Source organism: Jaculus jaculus, chromosome 7 (assembly GCF_020740685.1).
Source record: "Jaculus jaculus isolate mJacJac1 chromosome 7, mJacJac1.mat.Y.cur, whole genome shotgun sequence".
NCBI lineage: Eukaryota > Metazoa > Chordata > Mammalia > Rodentia > Dipodidae > Jaculus > Jaculus jaculus.
Window position 1 is genome coordinate 143,507,236 of NC_059108.1, and position 23,348 is coordinate 143,530,583.

Genomic DNA, 23,348 nt, shown 5'->3' on the forward strand with positions numbered 1-23,348 from the left:
ATTCCAGGTCAGCCTGAGCTAAAGTGAGACCCTACCTCAAAACTGTCACCCACAAAAAAAAAAAAAAAAAAGTATACAGCAAAAACACAGGGCTAGGCATGGTAGTGCATACTTTTTGTTGTTGTTGTTTTCTTTTTTTTAATTTTCATTAGCATTTTCCATGATTATTTAAAAAAATCCCATGTTAAATCCCCCTTCCCCCACACTTTCTCCTTTGAAATTCCATTCTCCATCATATTACCATCTCAATCATTGTACTTACATATATACAATATCAACCTATTAAGTACCCTCCTCCCTTCCTTTCTCTTCCCTTTATGTCTCCTTTTTAACTTACTGGCCTCTGCTACTAAGTATTTTCATTTTCACGCAGAAGCCCAGGCATCTGTAGCTAGGATCCACATATGAGAGAGAACATGTGGCGCTTGCCTTTCTGGGCCTGGGTTATGCAGAGGTTTTCTTGCTGTGCAGTCAGCACTGTCTTTGAGTGCATGAGCTGCTGAGCTTCCTCCTCGACAGGACTGCTAGCTTTGGAGCATAAGTCCTCTTGTTTCCTGAGCAGCTTGGCCAGGATGGCTTTCAAGCAGTTCTTACCTAGAGCTCAGTCCTTCTATACCTCCATTTCAGATCCTCTGAGTACCTGGGACCATGGACCCCCAGGGAAGAATCCTGGACTTAGCCTCTAGGGAAAGATTTCTTTCTTCCTTTCTGTCACTCTCACTCCTGGGTCCCCTCGCCCCTGCCTATTGGTTCTCCAGGACCCTGGAACTCAACCGAGGAGGTGCAAAGACCCCTGTGCCTCTTGGCTAATAAAACAGTCTGACTTGGGCTGAAGAGATGGCTTAGCGGTTAAGCGCCTGCCTGTGAAGCCTAAGGACCCCGGTTCGAGGCTCGATTTCCCAGGACCCACGTTAGCCAGATGCACAAGGGGCGCACGCATCTGGAATTCATTTGCAGTGGTTGGAAGCCTTGGCACACCCATTCTCTCTCTCTCTCTCTCTCTCTCTCTCTCTCTCTCTCTCTCCCTCTTTCTCTGTCTGTCGCTCTCAAATAAATAAATTTAAAAAAACAAAAAACAGTCTGACTCCAATGGAGAACTTTCAGCCATTAGCCTCAAGGCGGGTCTAGGCCGCAGTCAGAATCAGCCCCAGCCTTCGTTTCCCAGGGTGGGGAGGCTCAACTGCCTTTGCTGCCCCTGTGGTGGTTTTCTCTGAGGCCCAAGGCAATAGTCCATTTGGCTGCTGTCCAAGCATGTCCAATTCCAGGAAAGGCTACCACTTGTGAAGGACGAGGAGTTCACCACGGGAGCGATGAAGAGCCGTTCCAAACACTTCAACCCACAACGGAGAGCCCTCCGACCTGCGCGGTAGCCTCCACCTACCGCCTCCCCCCAGGGAGTCTCTCTCGGGTTTGGGACAGTGAGTGGGAGGTGGAGCTGGGAAGACAGGGAAACTCATTCTTTCCCCCTCGTGTTTCATCTATGCAGAAACTGACATTCCTCTCCCCACCCAAGGGTGGGGTCAAAGATTTGCTATGCCACCAAGGTGCACATGGGTCATGGTTCTTTCTCAGTGATGACCAAGGGAAGGACTGTTGTTTTGCAGATATCAATGAATGCCAACACCCTGGCACCTGCCCTGATGGGAGATGCGTCAACTCGCCCGGCTCCTACACTTGTCTGGCCTGTGAGGCGGGCTACAGGGCTCAGAGCGGGGATTGTGTAGGTGAGAGCAGCCTGCCAAGACACTGGGGGGGGGGCGGGGAGCTGGGGGGGCACTGGGCCTTGGGACTGTTGGTTGAGCCCACCCACAGGGAGGAGAAGAGGTGGACAGAAGGAGGAAGTGGCTTTGGAGTCTTCTGTCCTCTGTGATGCAGCCGGGTTCCCGGATGACAGTGGGCATGGCGTGAGCATGCTCCGGTGAATCAGCCAGGGTGGGGGCCCTTGCTGTTCTCTGGTCGCATCCGCTCTGCAGCTCCAGCCCGAGGTCCCAGAAGCTTCGGGGCTGGGCTCCTGTGGGGCGGGGTGAGAGACCTCAAAGTCCTAGGCGGATGCTGGGTGGTGGTGAGAGCCAGCCACCTCTGCTCTGCTGCATGACAGCATTGTCTACACAGTGCCAGTCATTCCCCAGCGGTCGCCCTTCTGATTCCCGAGACAGCTGCGTGTCGGCAGGAGGAGGGGTGCTCTTTCCCCCCTCAGCCCCCGCAGGAAGAAAGGCCCGGGGTTTTGACGCCAGGAGGGGCTGTGGTTTGAATAGATGCTTTGAGGCTCTGGAGAGGCCAGAGAGTTCCCAGGCCCCCGGGACAGCCACAACCACCCAGGCATGGTCTGGCTTCTGTCCTCCCTGCCCACCCACATACTGAGGCTGGTTGTCAGGCTGGGAACACGGGGTTTTTGAGGTAGTAGGTAAGAGACTAGAGAGAGTCAGACCCACGGGGAAGGGAGTCAAGGGTCTTGGAGCAGTTAGTATCCTCAGGTGGCCCCCTTTTCTAAGACTGTTCAGGATGTTCTACATGACTGTCAGGGGCTGAGGAGAACTTGTGGGGAAGGATCCTGCCCTGACTGGTTGGAATAAAGGAAGATGGTTTTATGGCCTTCTCAGAATGGCATGCAGCCCTCTGAAGGCTGGTTCCAATGACTCATAACTGATACACTAAGCCTGTGGGAATAGGGGGTGCTGAAGGCAAGGGAGAAGGCAAACACACCATCTTGGACTTCTCCCCACAGACGTGAACGAGTGTCTAACTCCCGGAGTCTGTGCCCATGGGACGTGCACCAACCTGGAAGGTTCCTTTCGATGTTCTTGTGACCAGGGCTATCAGGTCACCCCGGATGAAAAAGGGTGCCAAGGTACAAAGACGTTGTGGCACCCTTCCTCCACAGGCAAAGCCATCCTGAAGCACCTTCCCCTCTGCACACCAGCCCCACACTGACCCCTGGTCATGGCTCCCTAGCCATGTTGGCCAGCACCTCCCTGCCAAGACCTGTCCTTTCTCCTGTCCCTGCCCAGCTGTCAGTCTCTGGCTGGCCTGGCGTGTCTGCCCTGCAAAATCCCACACAGAACTCAACGGCCTATTTCAGATGTGGATGAGTGTGCCAGCCGGACCTCGTGCCCCTCGGGCCTGTGCCTCAACACCGAGGGCTCTTTCACCTGCTCAGCCTGTCAGAGTGGGTACTGGGTGAACGAAGATGGCACTGCCTGTGAAGGTAACCCTGGAGAGATGGTGACAGAGGGGTCAGACCATGGGCCTTCCTGCTTTCCAAGGAACATCTGTTTTGTCCTCCAGCCTTGGGTGGAGCCTAGAGGGCCTTTAAAGGGACTTGCCCCCCCCCCCAAAAAAAAGAGCTTCTATTGTTATTATCCCCAATTCAGAGTTAAGGACATGAAGAATGGGAAGTCACAGAGACAAGAGGTGGGTGGAAGCTTCGTGTGGTGGCACCCACAGGAAGATCGGGAGATCGAGGCCAACCTTAGCTACACAGTGAATTTGAAGCCACCCAAGGCTGTATGAAACCCTGCCTCCAAGCAAAAAAATCACAGAGGGAAACTGTGGGTGGAGCTACACGTGGAGCTTTCTAGGAAGGAAGTGTGGCAGTTGCTTTATAGGTCCCTACCCATCCCTAGAAGCCCAGAGTGCCTCCAGGCTCAGAGAGGAGCCAGAGGTGTGGTAAGGGAGGACCTCACTGGGGAGGACTGTCCTCCCAGGTTCCTGGCCACAGTTGTCTGTCTTCCCAGATCTGGATGAGTGCACCTTCCCTGGAGTCTGCCCTGCAGGAGTCTGTGCCAACACTGTGGGATCCTTCTCCTGCAAGGACTGTGGGACAGGCTTCCGGCCCAGCCCTCTGGGCCGCACCTGTGAAGGTAAGAGACCACACAGATGGGTTGCAGGAGACTATCCCGACACTCACAAGAATGGACAGGGGACCTCTCTGTAAATCCAGGACAGTGTGCTAGCTGGGAAGACACCTGTTCTCACCCCTTCCCAAACAGAAGTCAAAAAAGTGACTGTAAGCCGGGCGTGGTGGCACACGCCTTTAATCCCAGCATTCGGGAGGCAGAGGTAGGAGGATCTCCGAGAGTTCAAGGCCACCCTGAGACTACAGAGTGAATTCCAGGTCAGCCTGGACTAGAGTGAGACCTTACCTCAGAAAACAACAACAACAAAAATGGCTATACAGACCTGGGTGTCAGGGACAAGGTACAAAGATGTTGGAGCACCCTAACACCACAAGCAAAGGACCCGCAGTTCCTTCCCCTCTGCACACCAGCCCCCACGCCCACCCCTGGTCATGGCTCCCTAACCATGTTGGCCAGCACCTCCCTGCCAAGACCTGTCCTTTCTCCTGTCCCTGCCCAGCTGTCAGTCTCTGGCTGGCCTGGCGTGTCTGCCCTGCAAAATCCCACACAGAACTCAATGGCTTGTTTCAAGTGTGGACCAGTAAGCTACTGGCTTATAGGCTGACGCTGAATGGCAGTGAGAGCCAGCCACCTCTGCTCTGCTTGGGTCTGGGGCCACATATTGCTTCCGCAATCCTGAGGGACTCTCCAAGTCCTTCCCTAGATTCAAGGGACTCTAGAGTTGCTTTGGAATCTGTTCTGACAAACTTCTAGCACGTGGGCTGGAGAGATGGCTTAGCGGTTAAATGCTTGCCTGTGAAGCCTAAGGACCCCGGTTCGAGGCTCGGTTCCCCAGGTCCCACGTTAGCCAGATGCACAAGGGGGCGCACGCGTCTGGAGTTCGTTTGCAGAGGCTGGAAGCCCTGGCGTGCCCATTCTCTCTCTCTCCCTCTATCTGTCCTTCTCTCTGTGTCTGTCACTCTCAAATAAATAAATAAAAATTAAAAAAAAAAACTTGAAAAAAAACTTCTAGCACATGCCTCATGTCTTACGATGGAGGCTCTGGAAGAACACTGGCCTGAACCAAGCCATCTATAGGCCAACCTCAAAGGTAGAATTTTCAGCCCAGTAGGGTGGCACATGTCTATAATCCCAGCACTCATGAAGCGGAGATAGGAGGATGGAAAGTCCAAGGCCAGACTGGACTACATAGCAAGACACTACCTTAAACATTAGAATAATAACAATGATAACGGTAATAAAACAACCTGGGTGTGGTGGTATGGTGGGGCAGGCCTATAATCCTAGCACTTGGGAGGTAGCAGCAGGAGGATCAGGAGTTCAAGGTCATTCTTGGCTACATAGCAAGTTCATGGCTGGCCTAGGCTACATGAGATCTTGCCTCAGCCCCCACCCCTCCAAAAAGAAAGAAGAATGGAGTTTCTGTTACCTTCTTAAGGGCCTTGCATATGTTTCCTTGAGTTATTTCTTGTTCTCAGATTGGAAATTTGAGCCTTCCTGGCAAGGACAGAGGACTTTGGCTCCCCGAAGCCATGGCTTTTTAAACATTTTTATTTAGTTGTTTACTGATTTGAGAGAGAGAGAGAGCAGGAAAGAGGCAGAGAGAAAGAGAGAACTGGTGCGCCAGGGCCTCCAGCCACTGCAAACAAACTCCAGATGCATGGGCCACCTTGTGCATCTGGTTTTCGTGGGTCCTGTGGAACTGAACTGGGGCCCTTTGGCTTTGCTGGCAAGTGCCTTAACCGCTAAGCCATCGCTCCAGCCCGAGGCCAGGGCCTCTTGGACAGTGGAATAACCCAGCAAGGACTGGGCCAAGTGGAAGGAGCTGCTGCCATTCTGCTCCCCCTGTTGTCTCGCCAGCTTTTCCCCGCTGGACTGTTGTTCTAGGTGAAGCAGATGGTCCCGTGGGCCCAGTCCCTTCAGGGAGGCGACAGGTCCTCTGGAGACCTTCCCCTCAGTCCTGTCCTTGGGAGGTTTCACCATCAGCTGCCTCTCTCCCCGTGTGACCCCTGCAGATGTGGATGAGTGTGAAGACCCGAAGAACAGCTGCCTGGGAGGCGAGTGCAAGAATACGGTGGGCTCCTACCAGTGCCTCTGTCCCCGGGGTTTCCAGCTGGCCAATGGCACCTTATGTGAGGGTGAGTCTCCCAAGTGTCGCCACCCCGGGGGGGTGGGGGGGAGGCTGGAGGCAGTGAGCGTCTGGGGAGGGACACCTGTGGAGACATTCCCTTCCCACCTTGCCCTTGCAGATGTGGACGAATGTGTGGGGGAGGAGTTCTGTGCACCCCACGGCGAGTGCCTCAATAGCCACGGGTCCTTCTTCTGTCTCTGCGCACCCGGCTTTGTCAGCGCGGAGGGAGGCACCAGCTGCCAGGGTGAGGAGCTGGCACGGTGGCATCTGGGGGGGGGGCAGCGGCACAGATGCTAGAGGCTGTGGCTAGAGTTATCCTAATACCAGAACTGAAGTCAAAGGAAATGCTAATGACCCGCCCAAGAATGAGAGTATGGAAGGGCCGGGGTCATGCAAGGGAATCAGTGTTCAGGACCTCTCTGCGATGCATGCACCCTCTCCAAAATCGGTGTCGCTGTTGTCCTCATCAACAGAGGCCCAGCCTTACCCCTCCCCCGCCCTCGGCATGCCCTCAAGTTCCTAGCTCTGGACTACCCTTTGGACCTCCCAGCCCTTTCCTACCCCGAGAGGCTCCCTGGCTCTCCTATGGGCTCCTTGGAACCCATATGAAGCTGCTTAGGATGTCAAGAGGGAAGAAACCCAGGGCTGTCTCCTGACTGGAGTCTCTGTTCTAGATGTGGACGAGTGTGCAGCCTCAGACCCATGTCTGGGAGGGCAGTGTGTCAACACAGAAGGCTCCTTCAACTGTCTGTGTGAAGCTGGCTTCCAGCCCTCCCCAGAGAGTGGGGAGTGTGTGGGTAAGGGCTCTATGGGACTCTGCCCCATTTTCACCCACGCAATCCTTGGTCTGGTCCTCAGCCTTCTGGAACAAGGAACGCAGCCTGCTAGGAAGCAGTGCTTTCCAAAGGTCAGTCATGCAAGGGCTAATGCAGTTGTGGAGTACCTTCCGGCCTGGAGACCGTCCGAGTCTGACAGGATGAAGCCAGTCGTCACCTCTGTGCTGGAAGGGCACACACACGATCTGGTTCTGAAGGCCACATAATTGACATTAAACACCTGCTATGGTCAATGTCTTTTGCTAAGATGGGTGGTTATAGGTAATCTTGCAATGGGTTCAAGAAGACAGACAGACAAGGAGACAGTTCCCTGAAGCCCAGTGTGAACTCAAGGCTGCATGTAAAGCGCTGTGCTAGGGAACAGGAAGCGGGGGAAAGAAGTATGGAGACGGGGTGCGGGTGAGGTGGGGGTGAGTAGCACACAGTTCTCTTCCCAGATGTTCACCTCTGCTGCGTCGGGGGTGAGATAAGCACAGTAATTTGAACAGACCAAGGACCCCAGAAGTTGTGGGGCGTGAGCTTGTAATGCCAGCAAGGTGGGTCCAGTGACCTAACCATATTTCCCTCCCTCTCTCCGTGGGTCTGGGGACAGATATTGACGAGTGTGAGGACCACGGAGACCCAGTGTGCGGCGCCTGGAGGTGTGAGAACAGCCCTGGCTCCTACCGCTGTGTGCAGGTCTGCCAGCCCGGGTTCTACCTGGCCCCTACCGGAGACTGCATTGGTGAGCAGGAGGGGGGGGCAGACAGAGGTGGGAGGGCTGAGGACATCTGGATCCCCCCCCCACCCCCCGACATTGAGCTACAAATAATTTTCTCCAGAAGACAGTCTCTGGGCAGCCGTTTGACAACAGAGCTTTCTACAGAACCACAACCTTCCTTGTCCTCTGTTGAGAACTTGGGTTTGGGTGGACCTTGGGGCGTGAATAGACCAGATAAATAAGTACTCCTAGCAAACGGGGTGTGCTCACCCTCTGCTCTGGTCCCCCCGTCCCACAGACATAGACGAGTGCGCCAACGACACTGTCTGTGGGAGTCACGGCTTCTGTGACAACACGGACGGCTCCTTCCGCTGCCTCTGTGACCAGGGCTTTGAGACCTCACCCTCGGGCTGGGACTGTGTGGGTGAGAAGCCTGGGGGCTACCCAGGGTCTGGGTCAGGGTCAGGGGAGTCCCGGGGGGGGGGGGCGGTGGTCCTTTGGTGGTTCTCATTTCCACAGATCTCATTTGTCCTGGATGGAAGCCCTGGGGCCCTCCTTCCAAAAGTCAGGGTTGCATGGCTTCATGATAGGTCCCCCAGAGAGTCAGGAGCTATTTCAACTCCCCCTCCAGCCGGGCACCTCTGCTGGCCTGGTACGGGAAGCATGGCCAAGCCTTGCCAGCAGAGGGAGAAAGCACATGAAGACAGGCACCTCGTCCGCCCCTGTCCACTTCCTTAGAGACCCTGGGGCTCAAGAGATGTCATTGTTTGAATAATGTGTCCTCGGGGACACTTTCATCAGCCCTTTCAGCAACCCCTCCTTCCTGCTAATTCATTCTCACTTTTGCATCTCCCATCAAGGCCTGGCATGGTTCTCTTGGGGGATGGGAGCCCGCCTGGTTGGGCTGGCAGCGTGCCTGGGCGGCCCCTGTACGCAGCCTGTCCTCATGCCTGGCAGATGTGAACGAGTGCGAGCTCATGCTGGCGGTGTGCGGGAATGCGCTCTGCGAGAATGTGGAAGGGTCCTTCCTCTGCCTGTGCGCCAGTGACCTCCAGGAGTACGATGCCCAGGAGGGGCAGTGCCGTCCTCGGGGGGCTGGAGGTGAGGCCCCTCTCCTGCCGCCGTGAGAGCCGCAAGCACTCAGAGAGCTCCGATGCTTAGCGTGACAACAGGGACCTCGACTTTGGCTAGGTAGAGACCCTGAACCCACTAATCCCCAGACGGTTCTTCTGGATGAAGGAGGACTTGAAGCTGAGCTAAGCCAGGCCCTCCCCACGCCGCTTCCGCTCCACCCCAGAGCTACGCTCAGCCTCTCATCCCCGCCTGTAGCAGGATCCACCTGGCTTCACTGACTCGGGAGAAAGCAAGAGAGACCTTGCAAGGACCAAGGAAGGGTGGGAAGGGCCAGGGTCCCTGAGACACAGAAAGATGAGAGAGCCGCTTGTATGGCATGCCCAAGGGTAGACCCAGCCCAAGGTGTGGAGGGTCAGGTGGTACGCCAGAAAGATCCAGGGTTTAGGCATCAGAAGCGCTGGGACCACATCCCTATTTTACCCCTTAACATTTTCTCTAAGCACAACTTCTCCATCTGTAGTAGAGAACTAACAGTAGCCATTCCTAGAGATGCTAAGAGCACCAAGTAAGGTAAAAGAGGTGATAGCATTTTGTGCACTACAAGGCTATATAGACATTAAAAGATATCTCCCAGAGCTGGGGTGCCTAAGAGGGTCATGAGCGGGCAGTAAGTAATAAGACACTATCACACACAGCTCAGAGCATCCCTGAGGCCCCAACTGGAGGCCAGGCCCCAGGCCCCATCCGCATGGAATGTTACTCCAGTCACAGTGGTAGTCCTCCCTGCTCCAGCATCCTGGGCCACAACTCTACACGGGCTGAGTGTTGCTGCACTCAGGGCCATGGGTGGGGAGATGCCTGTGATCTTTGCCCATCTGAGGACTCAGGTAAGGTCTCAAGAAAGTCCCTAATCCGCTGAGGGTCAGCTGTGTAGTGTAACACTTTTAGAAGGAGGGAGGGAGCCGGGTTTGGGGGTGCATGCTTATAATTCCGGCACTCAGGAGGCTGGGGCAAGAGAATCATGAACTAAGGCCAGCCTGGGCTATGTAGTAAGTTTCAGGCTAGCCTGGGATATGTAATAAAACTTTCTATCAAGGAAACAAAATCAAAAGCAAAGGAGAGAGAGGAAAAGGGATAGAGTGTTCCCTCTCTGAACTCACATGCCTCCCTACACAGTCGAATTCAGTGAACTCTGCCCCAGTGGACAAGGGTACATCCCTGTGGAAGAAGCCTGGACATTCGGACAGACCATGTACACAGGTAACCAACTGCCTTGCATGAGCTCCATTTTCCAGTAGGGACCCTGGCTGAGTTGTCTAGGAGGTCCTGGGAAATCCTGCCTTCAGCTTCCAGATCCCTTCCTTAGTTTCTGTCCCGGACTCCCCGTGATTTTAGCTGGCAATTCTGACTTGAGCTCTTCCTGGAGTGTCCACATGCCCCTCAGCTCAATTTCCCTGCTCCCTCAAGGCTGCGACCTCCAGGAACAAGCTACGGTGCTTGGTTTCACCTCACCTGCTTAGCCTAGCTCTCTTGGCCCTATTTATCAAAGCAGACTTTGGGGTGCTCATACTGTTTCAGGTACTGCAGGCCCTCACTGCCTTATTCTTGAAACTAGTCTCGAGAAGGAAATGGGGGTAACGTGTGTGTGTGTGTGTGTGTGTGTTGTGGGGATCGAATCCAGAGCTTCATGAACGCTAGGCGGGGCTTTTCCACTGACCACACCTGTGTCACAAGTAGCTTTTCTTGACTGTGTGCTATGTACCAAGCACTATTTTAAGTACCTCACATGTGTTAGTACTTCCTAATCCTAAAAGCAGCTTTAAGAGGTTAAGTAGTATTTACCACATTTAAAGTTTTTTTTAATTGATTTATTTTGTTTTTTGAGGTAGCTCTAGTCCAAGCTGACCTGGAATTTGCTATGTATTCTCAGGATGGCCTGAAACTCACAGTGATCCTCCTACGTCTGCCTCTGCTGGGATTATATGCGTGCACCGCCATGCCCAGCTAAAAAATTTCATTTATTTGAGGGCTGGAGAGATGGCTTAGTGATTAAGGTGCTTGCCTGCAATGCCAAAGGACCTAGGTTCGATGGACCAGGACCAGGACACCCATTCTCTTTTCCTCTATACTTCTTTCTCTCAAATAACTAAATAAAAATAAAAATATTGTCATAAATTTATTTATTTGAGAGAGAAAGGCAGATAGAGATAAGAGAACGAATGGGTATGCCAGGGCCTCCAGCCACTGTAAACGAACTCCAAGTGCATGTGTTACCTTGTGCAGCTGGCTGACATGGGTCCTGGGGAATCGAACCTAGGTCCTTTGGCTGTTTAGACAAGTGCCTTAACTGCTAAGCGATCTCTCCAGTCCAAATTATAGATAGATGATAGATAATAGATAGATAGATAGATAGATAGATAGTAGATAGATAGATAGATAGATAGATAGATAGATAGATAGATAGATAGGAAACTAAGCCAAGAAGAACCTAAGCAACTTGCCCAACTCACCAATTCCTAAGTGGCAGGGCCAGGTTTCAAGCCCTGACATGCTGGTCATAAGTACCACATCCTCCCGTGTCTTCTCTGGCCCTCCACTTGCTTGGATCTTTCGTAGATGCCGACGAGTGCGTGCTGTTCGGACCCGCTCTCTGCCAGAATGGCCGGTGCCTCAACACAGTGCCCGGCTATCTCTGCCTGTGCAATCCTGGCTATCACTACGACGCCTCCAGCAAGAAGTGTCAGGGTGAGGATGCACCCAGCCCCTCCCACCCCAGTCCTGCTCTTGCCCAGCAGTGCCCCTTCCTAGGGAAGATGCCCACTGCAAAGGCAGATCTGAGGGGAGGGGAGACTGGCCTTGTCAGGGATTCTCCCTGGGGAGGGATCTGCCACACTGGGCTGGGGAAGGGCGTCTCCATAGGCCCAGGAAAACCCCCTTCCTTGAGGGTAGTCCTCTGACAAGGCTCCATCCTACCTCTTCCCACCCCCCCAGATCACAACGAGTGCCAGGACATGGCCTGTGAGAACGGAGAGTGCGTGAACACAGAAGGCTCGTTCCACTGCTTCTGCAGTCCCCCCCTCACTCTGGACCTCGGTGGGCAGCGCTGTGTAAATAGCACCGGCCACTTGGGTGAGGAGCTGGGGGCACAGGCAGCGGGGGCGGGGCACAGACCTGGGCTGGCGCTCACATTGTCCTGGGTCCTGTGCCGCCAGAGGACTTCCCCGATCATGACATCCACATGGACATCTGCTGGAAGAAAGTCACCAATGATGTGTGCAGCCAGCCTCTGCGCGGCCATCACACCACCTATACCGAATGCTGCTGTCAGGATGGCGAAGCTTGGAGCCAGCAGTGTGCTCTGTGTCCCCCCAGGAACTCTGGTGAGGGGGGCCAACTCCGGGATGGGGTGCCGTCACCTTGGATGGGAGGTGTAGGGCAATCTCCGCAGTGGCTTTTCTTCCACCCCTGCTATTTGAAGCAGAGAGAATGCCAGTGGTGCCAGGAACCTCCAGAGGGCACCAGTCTCCACATGTTCTCCCTCTCTCTGTCTCTCTCCCCCTGCGGAAAGAGCAGGAGTCCAGCCCCCACCCCTCTCTCCTTCCTCTCTGACAGAGGTCTACGCTCAGCTGTGTAATGTGGCCAGGATCGAGGCTGAGCGGGAGGCCGGGGTCCACTTCCGGCCAGGCTATGAGTATGGCCCTGGCCCAGATGACCTGCACTACAGCCTCTATGGCCCAGATGGACCCCCCTTTTACAACTACCTGGGCCCTGAGGAAAATGTCCCTGAGCCCCCCTTCTCCAACATGGCCAGCCAGCCAGGGGGCGCCACACCGGTCCTCGAGTCTCCTCTGCAGCCTTCTGAACTTCAACCCCGCTATGTGGCCAGCCATCCAGGTATGTGGTAGCAAAACAGGGCAAGAGATGGGCACTGAAGCTATTTCCCTTTCAACTCTTCCACCTGCCTGCCAGTCACGTTGCTGGTAGGGTGAAGATGGGGAAGGAAAAAGGTGGACCAATCTCAAGTTACCAAACACGTAACTCTAAATGCCCAGGTTGGGCCCTACCAACTCCCTGTGATTAACTACCACAGGGAAGAATAAGGCACTGCTGCAGCCTCGGCTGCTCTGCAGCAGTAGCAGAAACAGCTATGTGCTCAGTTTGTTCCAAGAAAAACATTCAACTTAGGGCTTCATATGTAAATCAAGAATTTCTAATGATTTTATTTTTTAAAGTTTTAAAATTTTGGGCCTCAACCAGAAGGACCTGAGCCCCACATGAGTGGTGGAACAGGGGCGTTGGGTCTTCCACATGAGAGTTTCAAGTGACTTTAAAAGCCCACCATGGAGCTGGAGAGATGGCTTAGCGGTTAAGGTGTTTGATTGCCTGAGAAGCCTAAGGACCCAGATTCACTTCCCCAGAACCCACGTAAGCCACATGCCCATGGCAGCATATGCACCTGGAGTTTGCAGAGGCTAGAGGCCCTGGTGTGCTCATTCTCTCCCTCTCTCTCAGAGATAAATAAATAAAAATAATTTTTTGTAAAAGCCCACTGTGTTGACCCCCCAGTAACTAAGTGGTAATGACACCAGGAATCAGACCTTGCACTCTCATGAGGTTATAAGATCTGGTACCTGTGCGCGGGCCGCAGTACCTGCCACAGAAACAGTGAGTGTATCGCACTACCATGCAGAATGGGGTCTTTTTCAGGCGTGGGGGTGCTTAAAGGAAAGGTTATGGCAAAGCAGGTATGAGTTCTGCTTCCTGTTGACTGAGGCCCCTATGTTGCTCATCCCATAATCAAAAGATGATGCCGCGATTTCAGCAAAGGCACTAGGGTGGGATGGGCTTAACCCCTGGCATCACAAAGAAGAAACCTTGCCAGGCATAGAGGCACATGTGTGTAATCCCACAATTTAGGAGGCCGAGGCAGAGGGACCATGAACTCAAGGCCAGTCTGTGTTATATAACAATGCTCTGTCTCAAAGCGAGATTTTAACAGCCCCCTCCCCTGAGTTGGGTGTGGTGCACGCCTTAAATGCCAGCATTTGGGAGGTTAAGTTAGGAAGATAAGTGAGTTCCAGGTCAGCCTAGGCTGAAGTGAGACCTTGCCTCAAACAAAGCAACAATAACAAAAAACACCCCTACACACCCACCCACCCACACACACACCTACCACTACCAAACCTAAAAAAACTGTATAAAAACACCCAGCTCATCAGGAACCTGCCATTGTGGAAGTGGTAAATCCCACCCCACATTTAAAGTTCTGTACTTCTCTCTCCCCACCTCCCCCAAAAAAGACACTTATTGTGAGAATTTTATGACCCCCACCCTTGGCGCCAAACTGAGGGCAACCCTTGTAGTGGAGGGCGCAGGAGAGTGGGCCCTGAGCCCCGGCATCAGGTTCCTCTGGCTCCTTCCCTGCAGAGCCGCTGGCCGCCTTCGAAGGGCTTCAGGCCGAGGAGTGCGGCGTCCTGAACGGCTGTGACAACGGGCGCTGCGTGCGGGTGCGGGAGGGCTACACCTGCGAGTGCTTCCAGGGCTTCCAGCTGGATGCCGCCCACATGGCCTGCGTGGGTAAGCTCAGACCCGGGCCGGGAGGGAAGCGCTCTGCTGCCCTCTAGTGGGGCCTTGTCCAGACAGCGAGTGTGAGAAAAAACCCCAGAAAGTCCAATTTGGGCTGGAGAGATGGCTCAGAGCCGCCTCAGGTTTGATTATCCAGTGCCCACGTGGGGCCGGATGCACAAAGTGGTGCATGTGTCTGGATTTTGTTTGCTAGAGACCCTGGCATGCCCGTTCTCTAGATCTGCCTCTTTCACTCTCTCAAATACCTCTCAAATAAATAAAGTTGAAACAAAAACTAAACCTTGTTCCTGGGCCAGGTGTGGTGGTGCACGCCTGTAGTCCAAGCACTTAGGAGGCAGAGGTAGGGGGATCGCTGTGAGTTCGAAGCCACCCTGAGACTACATAGTGAATTCCAAGTCAGCCTGGGCTAGAGCAAGACTCTACCTGGCAAAAACAAAAAACAAAAACAAAAACAAAAACAAAAAAGGGGGACATGTTCTTGGGCACACTTTGAGATCACTGCTCCTTGTTTTTCCATCTTTGTATCCCTTCATTTGGGGATGAGGGACCCAGGATTACATTGCCAAGGGTGGGGGCGGGGGCAGGGAGTGGCCAGAGGGACAGAGGGCTCCCCTACGGCTTTCTCTTTTGCTCCCCTCAGATGTCAACGAGTGCGATGACGTGTACGGACCTGCCGCGCTGTGCGCCCACGGGCACTGCGAGAACACGGAGGGTTCCTATCGCTGCCACTGCTCCCCAGGTTATGTGGCCGAGCCGGGCCCCCCACACTGTGCTGCCAAGGAGTAGCGGCAAGGGGTCAGCGTGGACAGCTACCTGGGAATGGCTTCCAGCCACAGGCGAGGGGCTTGAGGATGCTTTCCTAGCTGGGAAGACACCATGACGACATCGGGTCAGGGCCCTGCAGCCCAGGTCTGTCAGCCTTGCCTGCTTCTCTCGCTCCGGCTTAAGCTCTGGCTGAGCCTCCAGGCCGCCACTGGGCTCCGACGCCACAAATTGCTTTCATGCTTAAGCACCGGCCACGAGGTGCAGCCCACCAGCTGCTCGCGAGGCCCCACCGTGGGCTGCTCGTGGACCGCAGCCACCAGCCACGCCCTCGGGCCGTGCAAACGTGTAGGGCCCGCGGCCTCAGCCCTTTCCAGCTATGATCCACTAATCCTCCTGAGGAGTCCACAACTGGCACCGAAGCTGTGTCTGCCCCGGGATGGTCTTTCACAGCGTGTGAAGCGAGAGAGGGTTTGGAAGAGTCGGGGACGGTCCAGTGCCACCCCTCGGAAGGAAGAATCCCCGCCGCCCGGCAAGTCTAGTGCGGCCCTGACTTTGCTACGTTTCCATCTCGTAGCCAGTTGTGGCCCCAAAGGAAGGAAGGGAGATTCCCTCATCTCAGAGGGGGAAGACTGATGATAGCTTGCTGAATGTAAGAAACACGAGTGAAGAGGAACAGTGAGCCTGAGAAAGCAGACGAATGTGGGGAGTTGACATAACAGGGGGAGCCAAGGCTTTATACGTGCCTGAAGAAAACATTCAGAAGCGTTGGGCAAATAAGTATTCAAAAATCTACTCAGCACCCCTGTGCACCACCCATAAGAGCTGCCCCATGATAAAGTGCCCATCTCCAGAGACATTTCTTAAATACGTATGCTTCCTGCAGGAAACAGATCTCTTCTGGGCTTCTCTTTTTGTAAAAACCAAGTTGATGAGCTAACATTAAAAGGGGGCCTGTTTTCTGGTTTGGTCATGTGCAGAGGAAGCCACATCTCCAGTGCTGTTTTTCTTCTCTACTCAGAAGTCCCTGTCCTCTTTCCCTTCAGAAAACACACGTTTGGAACCCCTCTGCAAGATGCCCTTTAACATAAGCTACCTGGGAGATCAGAACCACAGTGGAATAAAGACATGAACATCCGGCCTTTTGTTCTTGTTTTTACCACCTATTAGAACAGTTCTATCATGTTGGTTCAGTCTAAAGATTAGTGATGAGACTGCCTGTCCCATGTCTTCTGCCACAGGCTCAATGGGAAAAGCTACAATAGCAAGGCAAGGCAAACTCCGACTGCATTTTCTGACAAGGCTACATGTGACTGAAGATGGCGATGAATGCTACTTTCTTAATTTAATCTGTCCAGTCCTACCTGCTGCTTTGATTGTCAGCCATCATATAATTTATTGAATGCTTGCCACATACCAGGCACTGTATTGAGTGCTGTGCATAAATTTCATTTAATCATCCAATAATACTGCTTAGTATTTTTATTCCCAATTTACAGGTGAGAAGATTGAGATATAGAAAGCTTTAATGATTTTCTTTACGTCAGTACACTAGTTGAGGTATTTTACAAGGTCCCGCAGTTTCCTCCCCAACACTAAAAATAAATAAAATAAAATGCAAATCACAATGAAGGTGATTTTTATAAAGTTGAAAAGTTTTCTCATCCTGCCAAGTGGCGAGCTCCTGGGGAAACAGACCCTCATGATCACTGATGGGAACATTGACTGGTACACCTTCAAGAGCTCAGTGTGAAGGTACAAAACCCTAACAGGTGCCAACCGATCCAATAATCCCACTTCTAGAAACTTCACCTTCAGATACAGTTTCGTCAAATGTGAAATGACATATGTAAGAGACCATTTATTACAGCATTATTTTTTTATAGTAAGATTAGAAACGATTTCTACGAGACCCTTCAAAAAGCAGCAGCTCTCAACACCCTGGTAAGAAGGTCACCCAAGCAGATTGAGGAGGAGGAGGCTATGGAATAGCATGTAAGAAACGCCGTTGCTTGCGTAAAGGAAGTGGACAGCTGTTAGCCTCATCCCTGCGGCTCCCCTTACGTCCATCCTTCAGAGAACACATTATCACTCAACATACCCTGTCCCCAGGTCCCTCTCTTGTCTTCCTACTTATTCTTGCAAGCACATGCACATACTGTCTTTTATTGACAGCTCAGATACATGCTATGCATACTGTTCTGCACTTTGCTTTCATCATTTTTCTTCTAAGGTGGGGTCTCACTCTGTAGCCCAGGGTGGCCTAGGATGCGTGAGGCCCCCAGCCTTTGTCTCCAGAGTGCTGAGATTACGGATGTGTGCCACCATAACTAGCTACTTCTTCCCTTCATACTTGCACATGAAGTGCTGTCCGATATTGCCTAGAGTTGGAGCACACACCTGTAATGCCAGCATTCAGAAAGCTGAGGCAGGAGGATCATTTATTTTAGGATAGACTGAGCTATATAGTGAGACCCTGTCTCAAAATAAAAAGCTGCCTCATCATAAGTTTTATGGCTGTGCTCTGTTGAATGGATAAACCGTAATAACTGGTCCCTCACTGACAGAAATTCCCATTGTCTCCCATTCCTTGTTAATAATGCTATAGTGAATACTCTTGTGCATGTGTTATTTTGTTATATCTATGGGATCATATCTCTGGGATAAACAAAGAACAATATGGCTTATGGGGAGGGTGGCAAGGTTGGTAAATAAAATATCGAGAGATGGTTTCACTATTACTCCATTTTGTGTGTGTGTGCTTTTTTTTTAATTTGTACATTACCTAGTTAAAAAAAATAAAATATTTTTAAATATATCTACTGGCTACAGACTACTTCAATGCCTTCTTTCTTTATTTATTGTTTATAATCAGAGCCAGGTGATAATTATCTTAAAATGGCTTAAACTTTCATGAAGCAGTCCTGAGGCATTTTTATGGGGAAAGAATGGCAACTATAAACATCTGTCCTAGAAAACAAAGGCGTTCCCTGCCTTTCAGACAAACATGCAAAGCTGTAATGTTGCAATGACGGTGACAGTGCCAGCCCTGCCACAGGCCAGCTGCCTAACACCAGCGCAAAGCAAGAGTTTGAAGGAGAGCTATCCCTCATAGTCACAGCATAGCTAGCTAAAGGATGTGATTCCACAGTACGATTAACCAAGAACCAGCACGAAGCAGCAGAGTCAGGGCTCCCTTGTCCTCCTCATCTTTGGTTTTTGTATTAGTATGACTTTTGCCAGGGAAAAGATAGGGTGTTTTGTGTAGTGTGCATGAGGCCTTGGCTTCAGCCTTCAGTGGGGTGGTGTGGGGGGACACAGTCTTGGGCACTGGCTTGCACGGAAGCCAGTTTGTAACTAATAAGACCTTTGACAGTCTTTCCTTGAAAATAGTAGGAAGAGCTGCGTTTGGAGACACATGCTTGTAATCTCAGCACTCAGGAGGCTGAGGCAGGAGAATTAAGAGTTCCAGGCCAAGGGAGGTCACTGATACCAAACATTACAGGCCATTGCTGAGATTCTTGGTTCCCTACCAGGAATAGATGGTAAGACCCTATTGCTGAAGACTCCACATACTTGGGCTGCAAGGTCACTGAGAAATCCTGCTGGAGCTGAGCTGAAAACCTCCTCCATGTAGACCAGCTGACAGAAAGCTGGAAAAAGCTATGCTGCATGCAGTTCAATGGGAGAGAGAAATAACTCATGGAAATACTTAACAGTGGACACTGCAAGCCTTAAATTTGGCCAGCTAGACCAAATGAGCCAATGGGTGCAATAGTGGCATATCTGTTATGGGACAAACCAACTGCTCTCTAATTAGACTGGAGGCCTACTCAATGGGAGGAAATACATCCCTGATACTGAAAACCCACAACAGAGGTAGTCATGAGCCCTAGGGGTGTAATGTCTGCTGGTGTCTGGCTAACTGTATATATTATGCTCACCAAACTGCTGATAAGCACTTCTCTTAATGTTCATACCTATATATTAATGCTACTCTCACTTTTGGTTAGAGAAGCTTCTCTTTTCAGATGGCAGTGACCTTGGGATGACTCAGAAGGCACCATGGTGCTGAGAAGTTAGAGGAGTGCTCAGCACTGATCTCTATCACACCTTCCAAGGCAAAGGGTCCACTGTGGAAGAGGTGGCAGAAAGAATGTAACAGCCAAAGGAAGGGTAGGACTCCTTACATCCTCCCTCCAGACACAAAATGGCCTGGATATCCATGACCTCATAGTGCCTGACACTACCTACATAAGACCCTCATAATAGGAGGAAAAGATGATGACATAAAAATAAAAGAAAACTGATTGAGAGGGGGAAGGGTTAAGATGGAGAGTGGAATTTCAAAGAGGAAAGTGGGGGGAGGGAGAGAATTACCATGGGTTATTGTCTACAATTATGGAAGCTGTCAATTAAAAAAAAAAAAAAAAGAGTTCCAGGCCAGTGTGGACTACGCAGTAGATCAAGACTGGCCTGGGCTACATAGCAAGGCTCTTGTCTCAAGGGGGAAAAATAAGTTGGGCTGGAGAGATGGCTTAGTAGTTAAGGTACTTGTCTGTGAAGCCTGAGGACCCCGGTTTACTCCCTAGTACCCATGTAAGGCAGATACACAAGGTGGTGACTTGAGTTCATTCCGTTCTATTTGCCTCTCTCTCTCTCTCTCAAAATACTTTTTAAAAAGTAATGGGCAGCTGGGCCTAGTCCTGCATGCCTATAATCCCAGCTTTTCCAGAGGCTGAGACAAGAAGATTGAGAGCAAATTCAAGACCTGCTGGGATTACAGAGTTCAAACCCAGCCTGGATAATTCATTGAAACCTTGTTTTGTAAAATAACAGTAAATTAAAATAAACAGGGGTTGGGATGATGGCTCAGTGTATAAAGTGCTTGCCCCTCAAGCCAGAATATCTCAGTTCAGATTCCCCAGAACCCAAGTAAAAAAAACAAACAGTCAGGAGCCATTTGGGGCTTCTGCAATCCTGCACACTAATGGTGAGATGGGAGGCAGGGTGTAGTTGCTGGGGAGCTTCAGTTTCTCTGCTAAGTGCTGTAGTAAGTAATCAGAATGCGAGAGCTCGCCTCCCATGAGGTGAAGAGTGACGCCTGACAGCTGTCCCCTCTTCGCATGCGCACCATGCACACACACACAGATTTGACTATTTTTTTAATTAAAAGGGGGAAAACTAAAGCTCTTCCAATTGGCATGGGAAGAGAAGTTTCGCTTAATGAATTTGCAGTCAAATTTGTGCAAACGTCTGGCTGCGGCTGTTCCGGCTTGTCGGGAAGGGTCAGAAAGGGCCAGCACAAGGTTCCAAGTAGTTTAGTATGCCAGTGTCCCTCTGCTACCGTCAACACCCCCCACCCCGTGTCATCTTTTTTTAAAAATTTATTTATTTATTTATATGAGAGATCAAGGGTGAAAGAGGCAGAGAGAGAGAAAGAGAGAGAGAGAGAGAATGGGCGCGCCAGGGCTTCCAGCCACTGCAAACGAACTCCAGATGCATGCGCCACCTTGTGCATTTGGCTAACGTGGGTCCTGGGGAACCGAGCCTCGAACCGGGGTCCTTAGGCTTCACAGGCAAGCGCTTAACCGCTAAGCCATCTCTCCAGCCACCGTGTCATCTTCTTAAACCACCCCCACACACTGCCGCTTCAGTTTCCCCACGAAGCATTCTCAATGAGGTAAGGGGTTTTCTCAATCCACCATTTTCTAAACACAGAATTCCAACTATCCTATTAGCAGAACACTTATGTTTCTGCATTCTAAGGGACTTTACTTCAGCCTACTTGACCACTACTATTTAACTGACAAGCACTGTGATGGAATTCAGCAAGGAAAACCATTCTGCTTGTGTCCAGGAATTTTAAAACTGCTAAATGAATAAGTAACCTATTAAAATACTCTGAAAAAAGTAGGTTCTAGCATTTTTATGGATGGTGAGATGACTTGAAGAACCTAAACTGAACATCTTAGTATGCCTAGGTACCCAACTTTCAGTTTCGATGTGGGCACAGCTGCTCCCACGGTATGCAGCCGTCGCCTTCAGAGGGAGCAAAGAGCTCACTTCTGGACTCAAACCATGGGACAGATTTGCTTCCTTTAAGTCAAAGATTTTCCATCTTTCATTGGCAAATTTTCTTACTGAATGACCCTAGTTTTAAAATGTACTTGTGGGTATGGGTGCGGGTGCCATAGCATGCCTGTGGAGGTCAGAGGACAACTTCGAGGTGCCTGCCTGTGTTCCATTTCTTTGATGTAGTCTCCTGCTGCTGCAAACTGAGGATAGCCAGCCCGGGAGCCTGGGATTCTCCCGGCTTTACCTCCCACTGGGATCACAGGCACACACACCATTTCGCGTCTGGCTTTCTGTGGGTATTGTTGGGGAATTGGACCCAGATGGGTAAGCTTTACAAGCAAGTGCCTTTAACCACTGAGCCATCTCCCAGGCTCAAATGCAAGTTTTTGTTGTAACATTTTTACACTTCTAAACAAAAGATGGATTTAATCAATAACCTTCCAATATCAATCTGACTGTTGTTTCCTTAATATTAACATGAGTGAGTTGTTGCACTGTGGCTTCTTTTCCTGGTTCTCTCTAAACAGTTCTGGGATCCACTGCACTGTAATGTAATTGTTTCAAGCCCCATATCTTATTTGAAGTGTTACATCTAGACAAACACTTCTTAAAATTCACTAGAATTTGTGGTTAAGAAAGCCTTTCTTGGGCTAGAGAGATGGCTTAGTGGTTAAAGCGCTTGCCTACAAAGCCAAAGGACCCAGGTTTGATTCCCCAAGACCACATAAGCCAGATGCACAAGGTAGCACATGCATCTGGAGTTCATCTGCAGTGGCTAAAGGCCCCTGACATGCCAATTCTTTCTGTCTTTCTCTCTCAAATAAATAAATTAATAAAATGTTTAAAATAAAAAAGGCCTGTCTTTTAGTAACTTTTGTTGCTGTTGTTGTTATTGTTTTGAGGTAGAGTCTCACTCTAGCCCAGGCTGGCCTGGAATTCACTATGTAGTCTCAGGGTGGCCTAGAACTCACGGCGATCCTACCTCTGCCTACCAAGTGCTGGGATTAAAGACGTGTGCCACTATACCCAGCTCTTTTAGTAACTTTTAATGATTGCTAAGTTTTGCAAATAAACATATGTCTGACATACACAATTATGAGACATACTTACATTAAAAAGATTAAATGAGGGCCGGGCGTGGTGCCGCACGCCTTTAATCCCAGCACTCTGGAGGCAGAGGTCAGAGGATCATGGTGAGTTCAAGGCCACCCTGAGACTACATAGAGAATTCCAGGTCAGCCTGAACTAGAGTGAGACCCTACCTCAAAAAACCAAACCAACAAAAAGATTAAATGATATACTGAAAACATTACCGGTCATCTTGCATTTCATCTGTCACCTCATTCTCATAAAAGGCTCCATCTGTTATCTATAGTAATGAAGGAACCACTTCCTGCTCTGCCTGAAACCAGACATGTAATAACATAAGGCAGGTTAAGCAACATCCTCTAAATGGATTTAGTCCTAAGTGGTCACAGAATCTTATAGTGCTTATGAAGAAGAAAGGCAATTTTTCAGGTAATTTGGGTAACAATAAGGGTTTGGTCCAAGCTTTCTGGGAGTCAGATTTTTTTTTTTTTTTCAAGGTAGGGTCTCACTCTAGCCGAGGCTGATCTGGAATTCACTATGTAGTCTCAGGGTGGCCTTGAACTCATTGATCCTCCTACCTCTGCCTCCCGAGTGCTGGGATTAAAGATGTGCGGCACCATGTCGGGCCCTCATTTAATCTTTTAAATAAACAGAGCCCAGGGATATCATTCAGTGGTAGAGTACTTGCCTAGCATGTTTGAAGCTTTGGGTTCCATACACAGTACTGAAAAAAAAGGAAAAAGAGAAAAGAGTCAGGCCTCTTGGCACTTATTTATAGTACATGGTACTTCAGAGGCTCGGCCAGGACTGACAGTTCAAGGGCAGCCTGGGCTACATAAAAACCCTGTCTCAAATTAAAAAAAAAAAAAGGAAAAAAAGGTGTGCCTTTAATCCCAGAATTTGGGAGGCAGAGGTTGGATCGCCTTGAGTTCACAGCCAGCCTGAGACTACATAGTGAATTCCAGGTCAGCCTGAGCTGGAGTGAGACCCTACCTCGAAAAACCCAAAAGACACAGGTTCGATTCCCCAGGACCCACGTAAGTCAGATGCACAAGGTGGCACATTCGTCTGGAGTTCACCTGCAGTGACTCGAGGTCCTGCACATCCATTTTCTAATAAAAATAAAAATAAGAAGGTGGGAAGGTGGTAAAAAAGATATTTGCCTTTCTAATACTAATTCGTTTTGTGCTCAAGTTACCCAATTTGTGGCTCGACTGAAAGCACAATAAGGACTC

The 23,348-nt window shown here is 50.8% G+C and overlaps 1 protein-coding gene across 1 annotated transcript in view; it reads left to right on the top strand.

The window, feature by feature from the left end:
* The window catches only part of Ltbp2 (latent transforming growth factor beta binding protein 2), a 119,068-nt gene extending 101,381 nt beyond the window's left edge, over positions 1–17,687 (top strand). Inside the window, exons 18-35 of the mRNA XM_045153951.1 lie at positions 1,605–1,724; positions 2,726–2,848; positions 3,080–3,205; positions 3,735–3,860; positions 5,873–5,995; positions 6,107–6,232; positions 6,663–6,785; positions 7,417–7,548; positions 7,823–7,948; positions 8,482–8,625; positions 9,294–9,485; positions 9,775–9,858; positions 11,215–11,343; positions 11,590–11,727; positions 11,811–11,978; positions 12,211–12,492; positions 14,026–14,175; positions 14,825–17,687. Coding sequence (XP_045009886.1) covers positions 1,605–1,724; positions 2,726–2,848; positions 3,080–3,205; positions 3,735–3,860; positions 5,873–5,995; positions 6,107–6,232; positions 6,663–6,785; positions 7,417–7,548; positions 7,823–7,948; positions 8,482–8,625; positions 9,294–9,485; positions 9,775–9,858; positions 11,215–11,343; positions 11,590–11,727; positions 11,811–11,978; positions 12,211–12,492; positions 14,026–14,175; positions 14,825–14,970 — 2,558 coding nt within the window. The 3' untranslated portion in view covers positions 14,971–17,687. The remainder of the gene's footprint in view (positions 1–1,604; positions 1,725–2,725; positions 2,849–3,079; positions 3,206–3,734; positions 3,861–5,872; positions 5,996–6,106; positions 6,233–6,662; positions 6,786–7,416; positions 7,549–7,822; positions 7,949–8,481; positions 8,626–9,293; positions 9,486–9,774; positions 9,859–11,214; positions 11,344–11,589; positions 11,728–11,810; positions 11,979–12,210; positions 12,493–14,025; positions 14,176–14,824) is intronic.
* The last annotated feature ends 5,661 nt before the right edge of the window (positions 17,688–23,348 follow it).